The sequence below is a fragment of the Candoia aspera genome, chromosome 1 (assembly GCF_035149785.1).
Source record: "Candoia aspera isolate rCanAsp1 chromosome 1, rCanAsp1.hap2, whole genome shotgun sequence".
Lineage (NCBI taxonomy): Eukaryota > Metazoa > Chordata > Lepidosauria > Squamata > Boidae > Candoia > Candoia aspera.
In genome coordinates, this window is record NC_086153.1 from 248,259,945 (window position 1) to 248,276,949 (window position 17,005).

Genomic DNA, 17,005 nt, shown 5'->3' on the forward strand with positions numbered 1-17,005 from the left:
GAAAGGACGGCTAGCGGCCGACGGTGCTGGTGGTGAACGGTGAATCCAATGTTCTAAGGATCAACACACCATTGGAACCTGGAATGTAAGATCTATGAGCCAGGGCAAATTGGACGTGGTTATTGGTGAGATGTCAAGATTAAAGATAGACATTCTGGGCGTCAGTGAACTGAAATGGACTGCACTGGGCCACTTCACATCAAATGACCACCAGATCTACTACTGTGGACAAGAGGACCACAGAAGAAATGGAGTAGCCTTCATAATTAATAGTAAAGTGGCTAAAGCAGTGCTTGGATACAACCCAAAAAACGACAGAATGATCTCAATTCGAATTCAGGGCAAGCCATCTAACATCACAGTGATCCAAATATACGCCCCAACCACAAATGCTGAAGAAGCTGAAGTAGAGCAGTTCTGTGAGGATCTGCAGCACCTACTGGACAACACGCCTAAAAGAGATGTTATTTTCATCACAGGAGACTGGAATGCTAAGGTGGGCAGTCAAATGACACCTCGAATTACAGGTAAGTATGGCCTGGGAGAACAAAATGAAGCAGGACATAGGCTGATAGAATTTTGCCAAGACAATTCACTCTGCATAACAAACACTCTCTTCCAACAACCTAAGAGACGGCTTTATACATGGACTTCACCAGATGGACAACACCGAAATCAGATTGATTACATCCTTTGCAGCCAAAGGTGGCGGACATCTGTACAGTCGGTAAAAACAAGGCCTGGAGCTGACTGTAGTTCAGATCACGAACTACTTCTTGCACAATTTAGGATCAGACTAAAGAGATTAGGGAAGACCCACAGATTAGCTAGATATGAGCTCACTAATATTCCTAAGGAATATGCAGTGGAGGTGAAGAATAGATTTCAGGGACTGGACTTAGTAGATAGGGTCCCGGAAGAACTCTGGACAGAGGTTCGCAACATTGTTCAGGAGGCGGCAACAAAATACATCCCAAAGAAAGAGAAAACCAAGAAGGCAAAATGGCTGTCTGCTGAGACACTAGAAGTAGCCCAAGAAAGAAGGAAAGCAAAAGGCAACAGTGATAGGGGTGATATGCCCAATTAAATGCAAAATTCCAGAGGTTAGCCAGAAGAGATAAGGAATTATTTTTAAACAAGCAATGCGCGGAAGTGGAAGAAGACAATAGAATAGGAAGGACAAGAGACCTCTTCCAGAAAATTAGAAACATTGGAGGTAAATTCCAGGCAAAAATGAGTATGATCAAAAACAAAGATGGCAAGGACCTAACAGAAGAAGAAGAGATCAAGAAAAGGTGGCAAGAATATACAGAAGACCTGTATAGGAAGGATAACAATATTGGGGATAGCTTTGACGGTGTGGTCAGTGAGCTAGAGCCAGACATCCTGAAGAGTGAGGTTGAGTGGGCCTTAGGAAACATTGCTAATAACAAGGCAGCAGGAGACGACGGCATCCCAGCTGAACTGTTCAAAATCTTGCAAGATGATGCTGTCAAGGCAATGCATGCTATATGCCAGCAAATTTGGAAAACACAAGAATGGCCATCAGATTGGAAAAAATCAACTTATATCCCCATACCAAAAAAGGGAAACACTAAAGAATGTTCAAACTATCGAACAGTGGCACTCATTTCACATGCCAGTAAGGTAATGCTCAAGATCCTGCAAGGTAGACTTCAGCAGTTCATGGAGCGAGAATTGCCAGATGTACAAGCTGGGTTTAGAAAAGGCAGAGGAACTAGAGACCAAATTGCCAATATCCGCTGGATAATGGAAAAAGCCAGGGAGTTTCAGAAAAACATCTATTTCTGTTTTATTCACTATTCTAAAGCCTTTGACTGTGTGGACCATAACAAATTGTGGCAAGTTCTTAGTGGTATGGGGATACCAAGTCATCTTGTATGCCTCCTGAAGAATCTGTATAACGACCAAGTAGCAACAGTAAGAACAGACCACGGAACAACGGACTGGTTTAAGATTGGGAAAGGAGTACGGCAGGGCTGTATACTCTCACCCTACCTATTCAACTTGTACGCAGAACACATCATGTGACATGCTGGGCTTGAGGAATCCAAGGCTGGAGTTAAAATCTCTGGAAGAAACATTAACAATCTCAGATATGCAGATGATACCACTTTGATGGCTGAAAGTGAAGAGGAACTGAGGAGCCTTATGATGAAGCTGAAAGAAGAAAGTGCAAAAGCTGGTTTGCAGCTAAACGTCAAAAAAACCAAGATTATGGCAACCAGCTTGATTGATAACTGGCAAATAGAGGGAGAAAATGTAGAAGCAGTGGAAGACTTTGTATTTCTAGGTGCAAAGATTACTGCAGATGCTGACTGCAGTCAGGAAATCAGAAGACGCTTAATCCTTGGGAGAAGAGCAATGACAAATCTCGATAAAATAGTTAAGAGCAGAGACATCACACTGACAACAAAGGTCCACATAGTTAAAGCAATGGTGTTCCCCGTAGTAACATATGGCTGTGAGAGCTGGACCATAAGGAAGGCTGAGAGAAGGAAGATCGATGCTTTTGAACTGTGGTGTTGGAGGAAAATTCTGAGAGTGCCTTGGACTGCAAGATCAAACCAGTCCAGCCTCCAGGAAATAAAGCCAGACTGCTCACTTGAGGGAATGGTATTAAAGGCAAAAATGAAATACTTTGGCCACATAATGAGAAGACAGGACACCCTGGAGAAGATGCTGATGCTAGGGAGAGTGGAGGGCAAAAGGAAGGCGGGCCGACCAAGGGCAAGGTGGATGGATGATATTCTAGAGGTGACGGACTCGTCCCTGAGGGAGCTGGGGGTGTTGACGACCGACAGGAAGCTGTGGCGTGGTCTGGTCCATGAAGTCACGAAGAGTCGGAAGCGACTAAACGAATAAACAACAAAAGAGAATCTTATAAATAGTGCTATTGTAAGTAAAGTTTAATGGAAATTCTTACGTTAGGGAAAGTGGGGGTGGGATTTCCCTCCCTACAGCATTCACACACACACACACTACTGAAGATGGGACCCTTGAAGGAGAGTTTAGGGAAGGCAAAGTCAGCTACGGGAAGAGAAGAAAATCACATTTCACGAATATATCTGTATATGCAGTGCTGGATTGCATCTTTTAAGTGTGTGTGTCATGAGTAAGGATGGCGAGCAGGGGGCTCCCATCCAGACTGTCAAGCGCATGCGTAGCACTGATGAATTGTTCAGCCATTCAAAGAGACACAGATCGGGACCGCCTTAACCCTTGGGGGTTATATGTCTGGGTTTTCCCCACGCTTCTTCAGTTTGTTAGGATTCCTGTTAAGTACTAGCAATAAATATTAGAGACGAGTTCCTTGTCTCAGTGTGTTTCCTGGTTGTTAGGACAGTGTGCATGTGATTGAGTAAATTACTTCAAGGAATAAATTGCATGAGCTTCTTAAGTGAATGATACATAATTACCAGTTGAAAAGCTCAGAGTAATAGTTTGCGGTCATGCGACTTAAAACTGGCACATATTTAAGCTGTTGTTGACCATTACACCACAACTGGATTATGGCCAGGAAGAAGCCAATGGAAATCCCCTTGAAGCTTATTCAAGTGGCCCAAAGTCAGTGACTCTCGGTTTCATCTACTGTACATGGTTGTTCTGAGAATAACCAAGAGGAGGGGAAATTATGAACCATCTTGAACTCCTGAGAGCAGAGGGGATAGCCATGCTCTCAATCTACTCAACAGTTACTCTCCCCAAGGTGAGTTAGTAATTCTGTGGCTCAAGACTTCCTTTACCGAAAGATGCCTTTGACGAGACTCTTCAGCGGTTTCAAATAGAGCCCTGTGGTTGTACAGAATTGGTGGAGATCCATCTGTGGATGAATTGGCTTTGTTGTTAGCTCTTTCCCTTCTGCAGCAGCTGCTGACAGTGTTTGCTCCTACAGATGATAGCATAACAATTATAGACTGAAAGTTTGAAACAGGAACTTGAGTCTACCAAACGTCGGGAATCCACAAGCAGAACTGCCCGAGGTCCATGATGGGACTCAATAGATGAGTCCCACAAATCATAACGTGATCTGATTGTCACTTAGCATAATGTGTGAACCCGGCCAACGTACTACTGTAATTTTTGTTGTAAGTCCTCAAATGACCAGAAAGGGTAGCTACCTCCCCATACCTGCTTTAGCTTGATTGGTTATTAAATTTATACTGCCGGTAATGTTGTTTCCTTGACTGCATTCTCTTAGAAATGCTCGGCTTCTGCCCGTTAGTTGACTGCAATGACTATTTTCAGTGAAATCGTGGAGAACGAAAAGTTGTGTTTAATACTACACTCTTAGAAGCAATTTTGGCAGAATTGCAAGGGTGAACAGCCTATACTGAAGAACTGTTTTATCACATAAAACACAAAAAAGTCAACGTACTGAATGCAGAATGTGTCCTGCACGTGCAAGATTTCTAAAGCATGAATTGACTGACAGCATGGTAAAATATTAACAATAGGGTACTGACCTGCTTTAATATACCTCTGGATTTCAGTAGGAATTTTGTTGGCAGTTGTTCACTCCCATGTGTTTTGCATGTATACTGGCAAGGTCAAAACCAACCTCTGTTACCACAGTGGCCAGCTTAGAGATTGCACTGTTGGAAACCTTACCTGTGGTTTGGCTTGGAGATCCTTTTCCTAAGGCAGTGAAAATCAACTTTGACTTGTTCAGTTGAAGCTCTGTGGAGCTCTTTCCAAGCTTAGCCAAGGGAGCAGAAGCAGCTTTTGCAAAGAAAGATCAAATATGCTGGGGCTGGAGTGCTGTCTTCCAGTCTGTAACCGTGGACTGGAAATCCCTCAGCATAGAGATTTAATATGTATGGGTGACATTGGGTTCAACTCACCCCTGACCACCAGGAAGGCAGTCTGAAATTGTCTTTTAAAGTGCCATTTTCCAGATTTTCCCAGTACAAGCTATGCCATCTGGTCTGTCTCAAGTGCATTCTACCAAGGTAAATGGGGGGGGGGGGCGCCTTGCTCCTATTGGCTGCTTGAGGCTGCACCCTTTGCCCCAGGCCCTTGATTTTTCAGGGCCATCCACCTTTAGCAACAGAAGATTTCATGCTTTCCCACTTTTCTTGTCAACTTGGGAGTGGCGGAGAAAGAAGGTCGTCTTAGTTCCAGCTCTTCTCAGAGGGCAAGGGAAGCAGGGTGGGAGCAGTGTTTCAGCCAGGGTCCCTGCAATAACATTCAGCTCTTCCCCCTGTGGTACAGGCGCCCTCCCTCCAGTTCTTCCCCCACTGGAATGCCTAAGCTGTGGAAGAGGACAACTGAACTGTGGGGAGAACTATGGGGTCCAAACCCACTGGGGAGTGGCTTTACCATGGGGTTCTGCAGCCACTCCCCTCACAGTAAAGCTTCCCACAGCTTTACTACTGGGATGCTGCTTGAAGAGCTGCTTCTTCCTGCTTCCCTTCCCCAGTGAGAAGGGAAGTGGGCAACATGGCTCTTTTCGATGTCAGGAGAACTAGTGCAAAGAAGGCTCACTCTGCTGCCTGTCCTCTGCTTCTCTTGTTAACCATGGTTGTCAGAAGAAATCTGTGGTGGAGGAGAGGAGCAGGGGAGACTCCATGGATTGGAGAACTGGCAGCAGAAGCCCCATGGGTCTTCTTCCAGTAGCTAGCACTAAAGGAAATGTTCCCCATCCCAATTCTCTCCCCCCCCACACTTATGGCTGAGATGAAATCCCTATTCTGCTTTATTGCCAAGGGAGAGTAGGGGTTGAAAGTGCAGTCAGCACACTTCTTAGGACAGCATGATTTTTGCCAGCTCCTGCACAGGATGTCAGGAGTGGGAAGAGCCCTCAGTCAGCATAATAAATTATTTGCCTTGTTCCTGCTGAAGTAGATTTATAAATTAGATGTTATACTGTACATAGCTGATCACTTTTTATCATCCAAACAAGTTATTCCTAAAACTAACCAAGCTAGTATAAGTGGTTATTGCCCTTTCTCAGATATGAAATTAGATATGAAATTGTCTGAAATAGAGGCCTTCCATTGACACTATAATATTCATAAATGTCTCTGCTTTGCAGGCCAAGTTTGGAGAACCTACAATCTTTGAGATATTACCCTATGGCATTTCCCAGCATCCTCAGCCAGCATGATCCACAGTAAGTTGCAGCATAGCAATATCTGTAGATGCAAGCAATGTCTTTTTCTTTTTTCCCCCTAACATACCTATACCTATACCTATGCCTATACTGTACATATACCTATACCTATACCTATGCCTATACTGTACATATACATATACATATACATATACAGGCAAAGGACAAGTTTAATATGCTAAATGTAGGCCAACTTGCAGAGTGAGCCATCATTAGTTAATAAATGCTCACTTGAGACAGTGATTGGGTTTACACAAAATGCTAAGTAATAAATCATGGCTAGTAAATCACAATATCTTGGTTTAAACAACACACTAAGCCATAGTATGTTTGGTTTGGGTTTTTTGCATAACCCACTGTGGCCTGGTTTTAACCAGCAGATTCTGGACATCCACTGGAGACCAGTCAAGGGAGATCTTGTGTACCTTGGCTTTTATAGTCAGAGCTGGGATGGCTTCTCTTCCAGTACTTCCACTCTGGTCTTCTGATTCGCTGTAGCATGGGATTTTCAAAAAGACTAGAATCTGTGTTCACTGCGTGATCTATCATTGTGCTCTTGGTCACACTTCTTTGCCTTTCACACTGAGCATCTGAGGAGGATGAGGAAGAGCTGAATCGCACAACAGCATGTTCTACTTCGGGGGAGCCTTCTATTGGTAAGAATGGTGGTGTAGGTTTACTGGTGAACTCTTTTTTAAAATCTCCAGTGGTTAATTCAGCTAAAGAGGGCCGCACCCAACAGCCACTGTATTTAGAGCAGCGGCAGCAGCAGCAGACACATTGCCTATGTCTAAGCAGTGAGCATGAGTGATGGAAACCACCACAGCAAGGACGGATAAAAGAGCAATGTGTGCACCGGCACCTTTGGAAATCACCCAAAGCACAGGTTGGAATAGTCCCCCATGAGCAATTGTAGTAGCCAGGCCTGTGAAGCTGCAAAAACTCAGACTGCTTCCTGCTTGTGTAGGGCATATGAATCCTCTCTACGATCCTCTCCCACTGCACTGGAGAAATCCACAAAGCAAGACCTAATGGAACTTCAGCTTTCTTGCCGTTCCAAAAGCTGACTGTAATTTCCTTGTCTTCTTTTTCTGTTGAAAAGGATATACACAGTTTGTTTAAAAATGCTAAGCATGTGCTCTTAAAGATTAACTTCATACCAAAACTTTTCCATGTTTGGCTATTCCCTCTCATTTGATGAGAAAGAATCTGGGCAGGGTTTTTTAAACAGAAAACATTTTGGTGAAACTCTCCTTCAGCATGAAGGATGGCATGCTGGCATTTAAGGTAGTCACAAGAGAGCTAAAGGGTATGTATCCCATTTTCACAGAACAGTGACTTCTCCATCTTCAGCCTCACTGGCTTCACATCCCATGGGAAGGCATCACATGAACTCTTCCATGGGTTTTTTTCAGATCAAGAAGAATAAGTTGCCCTGGAGACTACAGAGTGATGGGAAAAAAAATCCCCAAACTCCAGCATTTTCCACCATTTCACAAAAATAAAGTTAACTCTAAAACCCCATGTCAAAATATTTTAAAGTATACCAAGAAAAAAAATAGAAGCTATGCATATTTATCAAATGGGAAGAAAACAGAGAAATCAAAAGACAGATTTCAGCCTGAACTTAATTCACTTAAATTGTACTTGCAGAATATGCCAAGTCAAAAAGCCCTATTAAGAACATTTATCTGTGTAGGTTACAAAATCTGATTTGTGCAAATACTGAAATCCCAAACTGGCAGGTATTTCAATTTCAGCAGACACAGTAAGCCTTAAACCTTCGTTAAAATGCAATGTGTAGCGTGGGGGGAGAGAGATGACAACATACATGCTCAGTAACAGAGCTTTTGGGCCTAGTCACCACCTTAAATTAAACTTTATGCCCACTTCCATGGCCGCAAAGAGCTGCCTCTATATTCTCTCTAGGAGGTACTTTGTGATGGGCACGTACTACAGTAGTATACCTTTCCACCGGATGCATAATTAACAAAACATACCAAGAGAAAATAAAACTCTCAGGGGATGTTGTACAGTTGTACATACTTGGATCAGCTCACTTTTTGCCTTTTGTTCAGGCATAACATTATTTTTCAAGTTTGCGAGGAGCCTGTTTTCCCATTTTCAGCAGATGATGCCTAGACAGAATCGTAATTGTGGAGTCCTTGGTGCTCTCTGAGCCTTGTTGTTTTCTTGCAGAGGTTTCACTGCCAGACTTCTTCAGTGCGAAAGACTCAGTTTTCGCACTGAAGATGTTGCCTAGTCTGGCAATAAAACAACTGCAAGAAAACAACAAGGCTCAGAGACCACCAAGGACTCCACAGTTCAACCCTGAGCTACAAATATTTTCTTCGATTAGAATCGTAATTGGCTAACCCTTGTGACAGTCAAAAAGCTATTTCCCTCCTTCTAGAGCAGGGATTGAGAACTTTGTAAAACATTTAACAATATGCATTACTCTATTATTTTTACTTCTCTCTGCGTGTGCATTCTGCTGCAGAAAGCTCCTCCCACATATAGTACTGTATATTCTACTATACAAAGTTACTCCCACATGCACCCAGCTCAAAAGAAAATTTGAAGGTGTAAGACTTTTGGCAGTAGTAGGGAAAGGGAGGGGATCTGTGTGCGCACACATCTGTGTTGCTGACAGGTCTTCAAGAGAAGCAGATTACTTAAAACAGGACAGCTGGCTCTGATTCATGCAGGAGATGCTGATGAATGCACTATGGCTGGTCCATGTCCTAGACCCAAGACCAGGTGAAGCTGGAAAGAAGCAGAAGGAATGGGATACTGCAAACAAGGAAGCCATGGGACATGTATCTCTTATTTGTATGGAAGATAAAGACATCGCATGGAAATGTGGGAAAGACTGAAGAACCTATTTCAGCAAAAAGCCACGAACTCAGAAATTTCGTATTACTAATCTGTAATAAAAGACTTAAAGATAGAAGGTTAAAGAAAAAAGCATATATAGCTTTTTCTTACAACAACCAGAAGAGATGAAATAAGAAGATGTACAATAGCCTGCAGTGGCTAAGATTGGTCTTCTGGTCTACTATTTGCCTGAGAAATATGAAGTTGTTGTTTTCTTCAGGTTAAAGAAAATCCAAGGCTAAGTCTTGTCCAAGAAAATTTTCAGGAGTTTCATCTCAGAAAGTACATTGAAGAAAGGAAAGATTTCCAAATCGGACCTCCAGGCTCCTAGAAAAAAGGAGGAGGCACTGCGGGAGCAATTTACATCTCAGAAGGAATGTCCAGAGAAAGATAAGGAACTCTCAGCAGCAAAATATTCTTAAAAACAAATATTACAGAACTACGTCATTAAGAGGTATGCTGCCACCAAACAAGAGGAAGTCACAAGGAAGGGATTTCTAAAGAATGAATCCTGCAAGCCAACATTAAACAGAGTACCGCAAAAGAAACCATTTGCAGGATCAATTCAAAATTAAAACAAGATTTGTATGGACAATGCGACTCTTCATATTTCTTTAACAATCTTAATTTTTTTTTCAGGCATAGGTAAGTGTTGTAAAGCTCCAACCTAACTTGCCAAAGATGAACACATTCAGGATTGCAAAGGAACAATTTGTTTAACTTGTGTAAACTACAAAACACAGACTGTTGAGGTTTGCATTCCAGAAGCTTAGTACGTTCCCAGCCTAGAAATAATGTTATGAATGTTAAAAACATACACAATATGAATATGTCACATTCTTTACAGAAGGAAAGGATTTGTTGCCCTGTTCACAAAAGGGAACATGAAAGTACATCAAAAGGAAACATCAAAGTAGCATCGTAGAATGACAGGAAAAAATACTGCAAAGGAACGTTTTCAGAAAAAATGAAAAGGGCTGTGATATCAAAGATTTCACCACAAATACTAAGTATATTTCAAAGCTGATGAAGGACAATTTAGCAAAAGGTATGAATGTTCAGTCTTGCTACTCTAAATTCAAATGTATTGACTATTAAAGCAAATGCAATTAGAGCCTCTTATTTATCATCCATTAAAAAAAATCCACAAAGGAGCCTCCATAGTGACTTTTGTGGGCTATTTCTTGTAAATAGGCATAGAAGAATTGATCTGGTTCCTTCTGACATTTGTAGTTTTTTTTTTCACAATATGTTTTCACTTAGCATCTTAAAGAGAAAGATGAAGTGTTATGAACATTCAAAGAGCCAGAGGGAGCAAGATATTTAGAAGGTAATTTGGGCAAGTAAACTGGAAAACCTTGAATGATACTTAAATGAACAAGGCATTAACAAAGAACAAAATAATTCCATATATCCCATACATCCCACAGCAAAAGATGTGTCATAAACCAAGAATAGAACACTATTGGAAATGACAGAAGACAAGGTTCTTGAGGGTGGAGTACCAGATAAAAAAGAAGCCATTATGATTGCACCTTATTTGCAACACAGGTTGCTTACTAAAGGCAGAAAAGTTGTGCCATTTAAACTGGGGAATGGAACTAACCCCAATATTCAGCAGATTAGAGTGTTTGGATCCAAGGTGAATGCCTATCTTTCCAAAGAAAAGAGGGGCAAACAAGAATGCAGAAGTGATGGACATAGATTTACGGGCTATGTGCTAGGCTGCCAATGATACAAAGTCATGGATTCTGTCACAGAAACAGGCAAATTACATAGTGTGGTGTAGCTGCATGAAAGAAGCATTAATATGATGTCAGAAATCAATTTAAACTTCCCAGCAGGAGAAAAAACAATGCAGCAGTCTCAACAAAAGGAACTGTGATCTATGACAGAAAAAGGGTACCTGTGTGAGAAGGGAACACAGAAATTGAGTCAGAGGTAAGATTTTCAGAAGGCCCAAAGAGATGCCACCCAAAAGACTTTTTCTTCCAGCCAGGAAGGAGGACACACCCAAACCTTCCGCAGAGCAGGACACTGAGAAAATGCCAGATGCTGAAGCACAAACGTGGCTACTAGCCATAAGAGAAAAAACCTATGTGAAGTGATAGGAGTCTTGAACTAGTGCACAAACCTATGAGAAGGGGGTTGGAAGATCAGTGTTTGGATATATTATCTCATTGCACCTTCTCAGACTCACTAGGTGCAATAGATGTAGTGAAAGTTAATGTAGATTCCCCTCTTTGACACTCCCTCTTCAGTTAGCCTGATATTCTCAGGGCTGGCATCACTTCCAGTTCCTGCTTTTTTTCCCCCATAGATCTTTTCTCCCTTTTCTGGTAATGGTGGAGATACCATGCCAGGCTCCATGTGGTCTAGTGAACTATATGGCCTTTCATTCTTTGGCTAGATCCAAATGCAGCTAGATCAAGTTTTTAAACTTTCTATCTCAATGTAATTTCCTAATAAAGATTTTCTCCTTTTTAAAAGAGAAGCACCAGCCTATTTCTATTTCCCTCTGCAGACATAGCCTGTTGCCTAGAGCTACTCCGCAAGCATGTGGCAAGGTAATTTCAATTTTACCTCGCAGAGGATCTCTGGTCTCCATGCCTTGGAGGACAGTGCCAGGGCCATATCTCTTCTGCTCTTGTTCCCAGGGGGCCATCACTTTATCACCTGGCAGGATAGAGTGTCTCATTCCATTCACACTCTCAAGGATATCGCTGTGGGCTGTTTTTTGCACACAAGGTGTATCTTCCTCCACTGCAAACTGTACCAGAAATGATCTTTGCTCACCTTCCTGTCAGAAAGAAAAAAAGATATTTTTAAAAATAGCACAAATAATTGAAAATCACTCCTATTGATAGCTTAGAACATTAAAAACAAATTAAATACAAGCCCAAGGGAGGAAATCACCCCCAACTTAATTCTTAGTGTTGGGTTTCTCTTTGAGTTTTGACAAGCCAATGGATCAGGCAGAACTATTTTATTTATCTGTTTTCCTTTGAATAGCCATTAATTTTTAATTCAGTTGTGAAGCCCATTCACAGATTCCTTTGTCATGTACCTTTCTTCCATATTTTACAACTGTTTTTACTTTTGTGAGTTTTTTTGGAGGAAAAAGCAAACAGAGATAGCCTTTTCAACTGATTTTAAAAAAGAAATACTCGAAGTACATGCAAGTCACATTTTGAACATTTTTAAAAGGTGACATAGCTAGAGGAATCCAATATGAACAAATGAGTTTGTTCCAGCTGCCTTGATATTAGCCCATGTACTCGGGTCTAAGTCTTATTTTGTGCATAATACAAGAGATAATATATTTTAAGGTGAAAATGTTAAATGGAGAATCTATAACCAATCAACTATCCAGTAACCATAAACTGATTTTTTTAAAATAAAAAGTATTTTGCAATGATTAGCCTCTCTGTGGACCAGAGTTGCCAAAGGAAATAATGCCAGATCTGTCTGTTACTGTCTGCCCTGCTCCAGGTGGTCATCTGGGGATCCCTCTGAGGTACAAATCTCCAGAATTTGGCCCCAAAGTTCATTGATGTTTGATTTCTTGGAAGACTTCATTAGTTTAACATCACCAAAGATCACAATCCCTGAATATGCATACTATTGAACTGAATGATATTCAGCAAAACCTCCCCAATTTTGGATTAAATTATGAAAGGTAATTCAACACATCCATACTGTTTAAATAATTTATTCTGCAGTAAAAGCAAATTGAGCTATCCTGGTATAAAATCAAAAGATTCTCTCCCCCTCACCCCACCATCCTCTTGAGCTTTTCTGTCTGCTCCATGGCTATTTTAAAATGAGAATATTTGTTTCCCCAATTGCACTCTGTCATTCTGTAGGTAGAATGAGAATCAAGCACTGAGTTGATCAAACATATGCTGGATTCACTCCAGAGTCACTCCCTTTACCTTCTGAATAGCTGGTTCTTCAGAATTATCAGACGTTGAGAGACTGTGGTGAGCAAACAACCCTGTCTCTTGCTTTTCAGAAGGGAAATACCACTTTTGTTGCAAGTGGTAACAACTAATGAATTGAAGGCAGGCTTTGTTTTCCACTGTCAAGTTTATATATCAACACCCCAACCACATTTCCAGCAATAATGCTATTCATCAACTATCAATAGTTGCTGAGATCCCCAAATAGCACAAATCCTCCTACAGCTCTGGTGCTAGTGAAGAAATAAAAGAACCTGCTTTAGCAAGATGGAGAGGGTCTAATAGGGTAATCTTATACCTCTAGTTACAACAAACTTCCTCAATCATGTGCCCTTCGGGGGCTTGGGTTGGATTACCATTCCTGCCATTGTATTCCCAGTCAGCATGCCACTATTTGGCTGGGAATAAAGAAGTTGAATGTATCTAAGGATGCCAGGTTGAGGAAAGCTGGAGTAGGATTATATTGCAGCCTTAGTTCTCAATATAAGCCATAGGTAAGGAACCTGGTGTTTTGGAATAATCTGGATAATTCCCAGTGTCTCTTTCCATTGCCCCTGCTAGCTGGGACTGTTGGACATTGAAGTGCAAAATATCTGGAGGGCATTGGCTTGCCTATTCTTGGTATAAACAGTGTGTTCCTAAGATAGTGCAAGTTGGGCCCAAGCAAATAAATGAAACCTAGAAATGTTGAGAAAGGTGGATGTTGGAAAAACTACAGGGGCAACTGTCATGAAGTATTCTATTGATGTCATTGGGATTACACTATTATAACTGGCCAGAAAGCATTCCCCAGGATCTGTTAGATAAGGAAGGAGGGCAGGATGTCATTGACTAGCAGGGTATAAACCTTGACTGCACCTGTCCTAAATAACATAAGAAAGATTGGGGCTGGGGGTGGGAGAGAGGAATTGCAATAGCTGGGAAATGAATACAATTGATGACTGTTGCCCTTATCTTTGTAGCACAAAATCTGATGGTTTCAACAGTTTCATCATCTTCTAGTCCATCCTTTAATGTTTACAAGAGAAGCAATGGTGTCATTTAGTGTGGGTAGCAAAGGCATTCATTCCGCAATGAAATCAACTGAAATTATTGTGCACAAGCACATTTTTTAGATTGCATTTGACATGGTGTGAATCCTTTGCCCTGTTATCTCTGTCCTTGGATTAATGCAGTATGAATTAATTGGATCCACACAACCCTATGAACAAATCCCTTGTTGCACTAAATTGAGGAGAACAATTACAATAAGTACATTCAGTTGAATTTCTGTAGTTTCTTAATATTATTTGGTGTATATTTAATAACAATCATTTATAACCATGTAGAAAATAATTTTGCAACTTGCCTCTATATCTTTTATGATTGTGCCTTGGTAATAATAACAGTCAGTTTCTTTTTTTGCCAGAACAGGACTACCAGCATCCAGTGATCTCTCCAAATTCTTTCCTGCTCTATGTTTTGCATCAAGAAGAAAGGGGCAATAGCTGTGACACAAGTACCTTCAAATAAAATGAACGAATGATATCTGAGAACCACACAGAAAAGAAAATAACCACACATGACAAGAAATGCTATCCAACTTCTTGAGCTACATCTATATACTACTAAAATTCTCAGTGTTTGTCTGTTTGTAATCTTCAATTGGGCGAAACAGTACATCATAGGGCAACAATTTTTGAATCAACGTACCTCAAATGAGCTAACTTAAAGAATGTGTCTAAATCCAGGACCCATTACTCCTGTGGGTTTGAAATTTGGCAAAGTTGTGGCTGCTTCAGCGCCACCACACCTTCCTGCTATACTTCCCAGAAACCCGTGGGTTGCGTGGCACAAGGGAAGATGAGAGGGCATATCCCTGCCCTCTTTCCTGCCTCCCTCTGGCCCCTGTGCCCAATCAGCTGGCAGCAAGGTCTTGTGATGCTCCCTGCCAGCTTCCCACAAGCAAAGTCAATGGGGAAGCTGGCAGGAAGTTGGAAGTTGCTCCCACTCCCACTGCTTTTTTGCCCACCCATGGTAATTCTGTTTCTCTGTTAGGTAAGGAAATATCTCTGAAAGGATGACCCAATGGGTCACAGGTTTTCTAGTAGATTCTAAATCCAAGTTGGGATGTCTGCAGAGCACAGTTAAAAAGAAGTCAAGATGATGGCCATGCCAGTGCAATGGAAGTTCTGCCCATTTTTTATGCATGTTACATATGACTGTCATGGCTGCCATCTTGACTTTTTTGACCATACCCTTTGGACACCCCGATCCCAAGGGGAAAATGTCACACTTTACACTTCTATCCAGCAAATTCTGTTAAGCATTGTCCCACCTGTTTGGGAAGAAAGCCAAGGAAGAATGTATAAGACCTCCCTTGTGGGATCCTGGGATATGGAAAGACAGAGTTTAATGTCCTCATCCCTTCTCATTTTAAACACTGAAATAAATACTTCATTACCTTGTTGTGAGAAGTGGGCTAATGCCGCACAAAGGATGCACTAAGAAGCAGCCACTGCAGATGGAACTGGGATTAACCATGACATTTCTGTGCATAGATTTAGCTTGTGTTGGCCCTGTACAGCAGTATCTGTGGAATGGCCAAGAGGACAACCTGCACTCATTCATTGTTTCAGGAACTCTCTCCTACAATTAAAAGAACATAGCTTTGATACTTTGAAGGGGAAAAACTTTATTTCCAGATTTAATACACATATAAATTGTCCACTACTCAAAGCCAGTTGTAGTTGGGGTGGCTGATAAGCTCTGTAAAACAAACAAATCACAATCATTGCTCCCCCTCAAAACTTTGCCAATTTCACCTGCAAATCAGACTGCAACAGTTTAGAGTGAGCAGCTAAAGCTCTTTGTTCTGTACTCCGTGGAACTGACTGAAAGTCCTAGTTACTGACAATGGGAAGGACTGCTGTTTTTTGCTGGGTCTGGTTTTTTAAAAATGCTAAGTTTGGAGAAGCAGGTTTGGATTATGCCAAGAAAAGAACTACTTAGGATTTGAAGCCAGATGTCAGTCCCACTAGGTAGACCAGACCAGGAAATCAACTCAACCAGAAGGCTAAAACTACTTTTATTGAGATGGGCTATAATAACGGAATCTTGCAAATCTGATTGTGCTGTACCTCCCCCTCCCTCTTATATCCCGGTGAATTAGAGATGCTTCTGCCTGAGTCACTTTTGAATGTTATCTTGTTGTTCTGGACTTAAAAAGTGCTTCATCCCCTTTTGTCTAGGTAATGGTTCTGGCTTATCTCCATCAAGGTCCTCTTCTTTCCTCTCTACACCAGGGGTTAACCTCCCATTGCCAAAGGATGATCAAGTTCAGCATATCCCTACTGATGTACCCCATGAAAATGTTTACTTCGTCCCCACACTTCACTTATGCAGATGGAGATATTAATGAGCCCTTGATCCATTTCCCTTCACTACACCATTGCTTGATCATTGTGATAAGATGCCCTTTTTAGAGAGTTCAGAATTTTTTTTTAATGAAAGCAATATTTCTAATTAATGCAAAATTGGAATCTGGAACCAATCAGGAAATCACATAAGGAGAAGTCAGCCATGGAACTACTACTATGAAATGACTGGGCTCTGTGCTGTGAGGAACTAGGTCAACAGGAAGAACTATAATTTGAGCAGGGCTTCCATATATACTTTTTTGCAGGCTCAGCAGGTAAGAAGAACCATGTGGGGATGCAGTTAGTGGAGATTTAGATGTGGCTCATTACTGAACATGCTGGACATGAAGTACTTCAGGTATACCTGTTATACAGGCTGATTATAGATTACAGAGAGCAACTGCTTGTAATATGTCTCACATGTAACCTGCATCTTCATAAACACCCTCTCTTCCCTTCTTTTCTCCCCCCTGCCCCACAACACAATTTAAATCCTACATCACTTTGGCCATTGCATGCATCTAATGAAGTAAGCTGTAGCTCACAGAAACATATGCCTTTTAATAAAATTTGTCAGTCTGAAAAGGTATGACCAGTCTCCTGATTCTTGCCTATTATACAGGCTGAGTCAT

General features: G+C 41.5%; 1 protein-coding gene across 1 annotated transcript; it reads right to left on the bottom strand.

The window, feature by feature from the left end:
- Window positions 1-3,716: 3,716 nt before the first annotated feature.
- On the bottom strand, window positions 3,717-16,112 carry C1H11orf16 (chromosome 1 C11orf16 homolog). Its single transcript, XM_063317928.1, has 5 exons — window positions 15,419-16,112; window positions 14,324-14,477; window positions 11,597-11,813; window positions 6,562-7,227; window positions 3,717-3,910 (listed from the first exon to the last, which is right to left on the bottom strand). The coding sequence occupies exons 1-5, from the start codon at window positions 15,583-15,585 to the stop codon at window positions 3,717-3,719; spliced, it is 1,398 nt and encodes a 465-aa protein (XP_063173998.1). The 5' UTR covers window positions 15,586-16,112.
- Between the last annotated feature and the right edge of the window lie 893 nt (window positions 16,113-17,005).

Bases quoted from the DNA above. Each gene is read 5' to 3' on its own strand.
- C1H11orf16 (XM_063317928.1), bottom strand. From the start codon at position 15,585: ATGAATGAGTGCAGGTTGTCCTCTTGGCCATTCCACAGATACTGCTGT. The intron at 14,478-15,418 runs GTAATGAAGTAT...TTTTATTTGAAG, and splicing joins AGCCCACTTCTCACAACAAG to GTACTTGTGTCACAGCTATT. The intron at 7,228-11,596 runs GTAAAATTGAAA...CCTTTTCAACAG, and splicing joins GACCAGAGATCCTCTGCGAG to AAAAAGAAGACAAGGAAATT.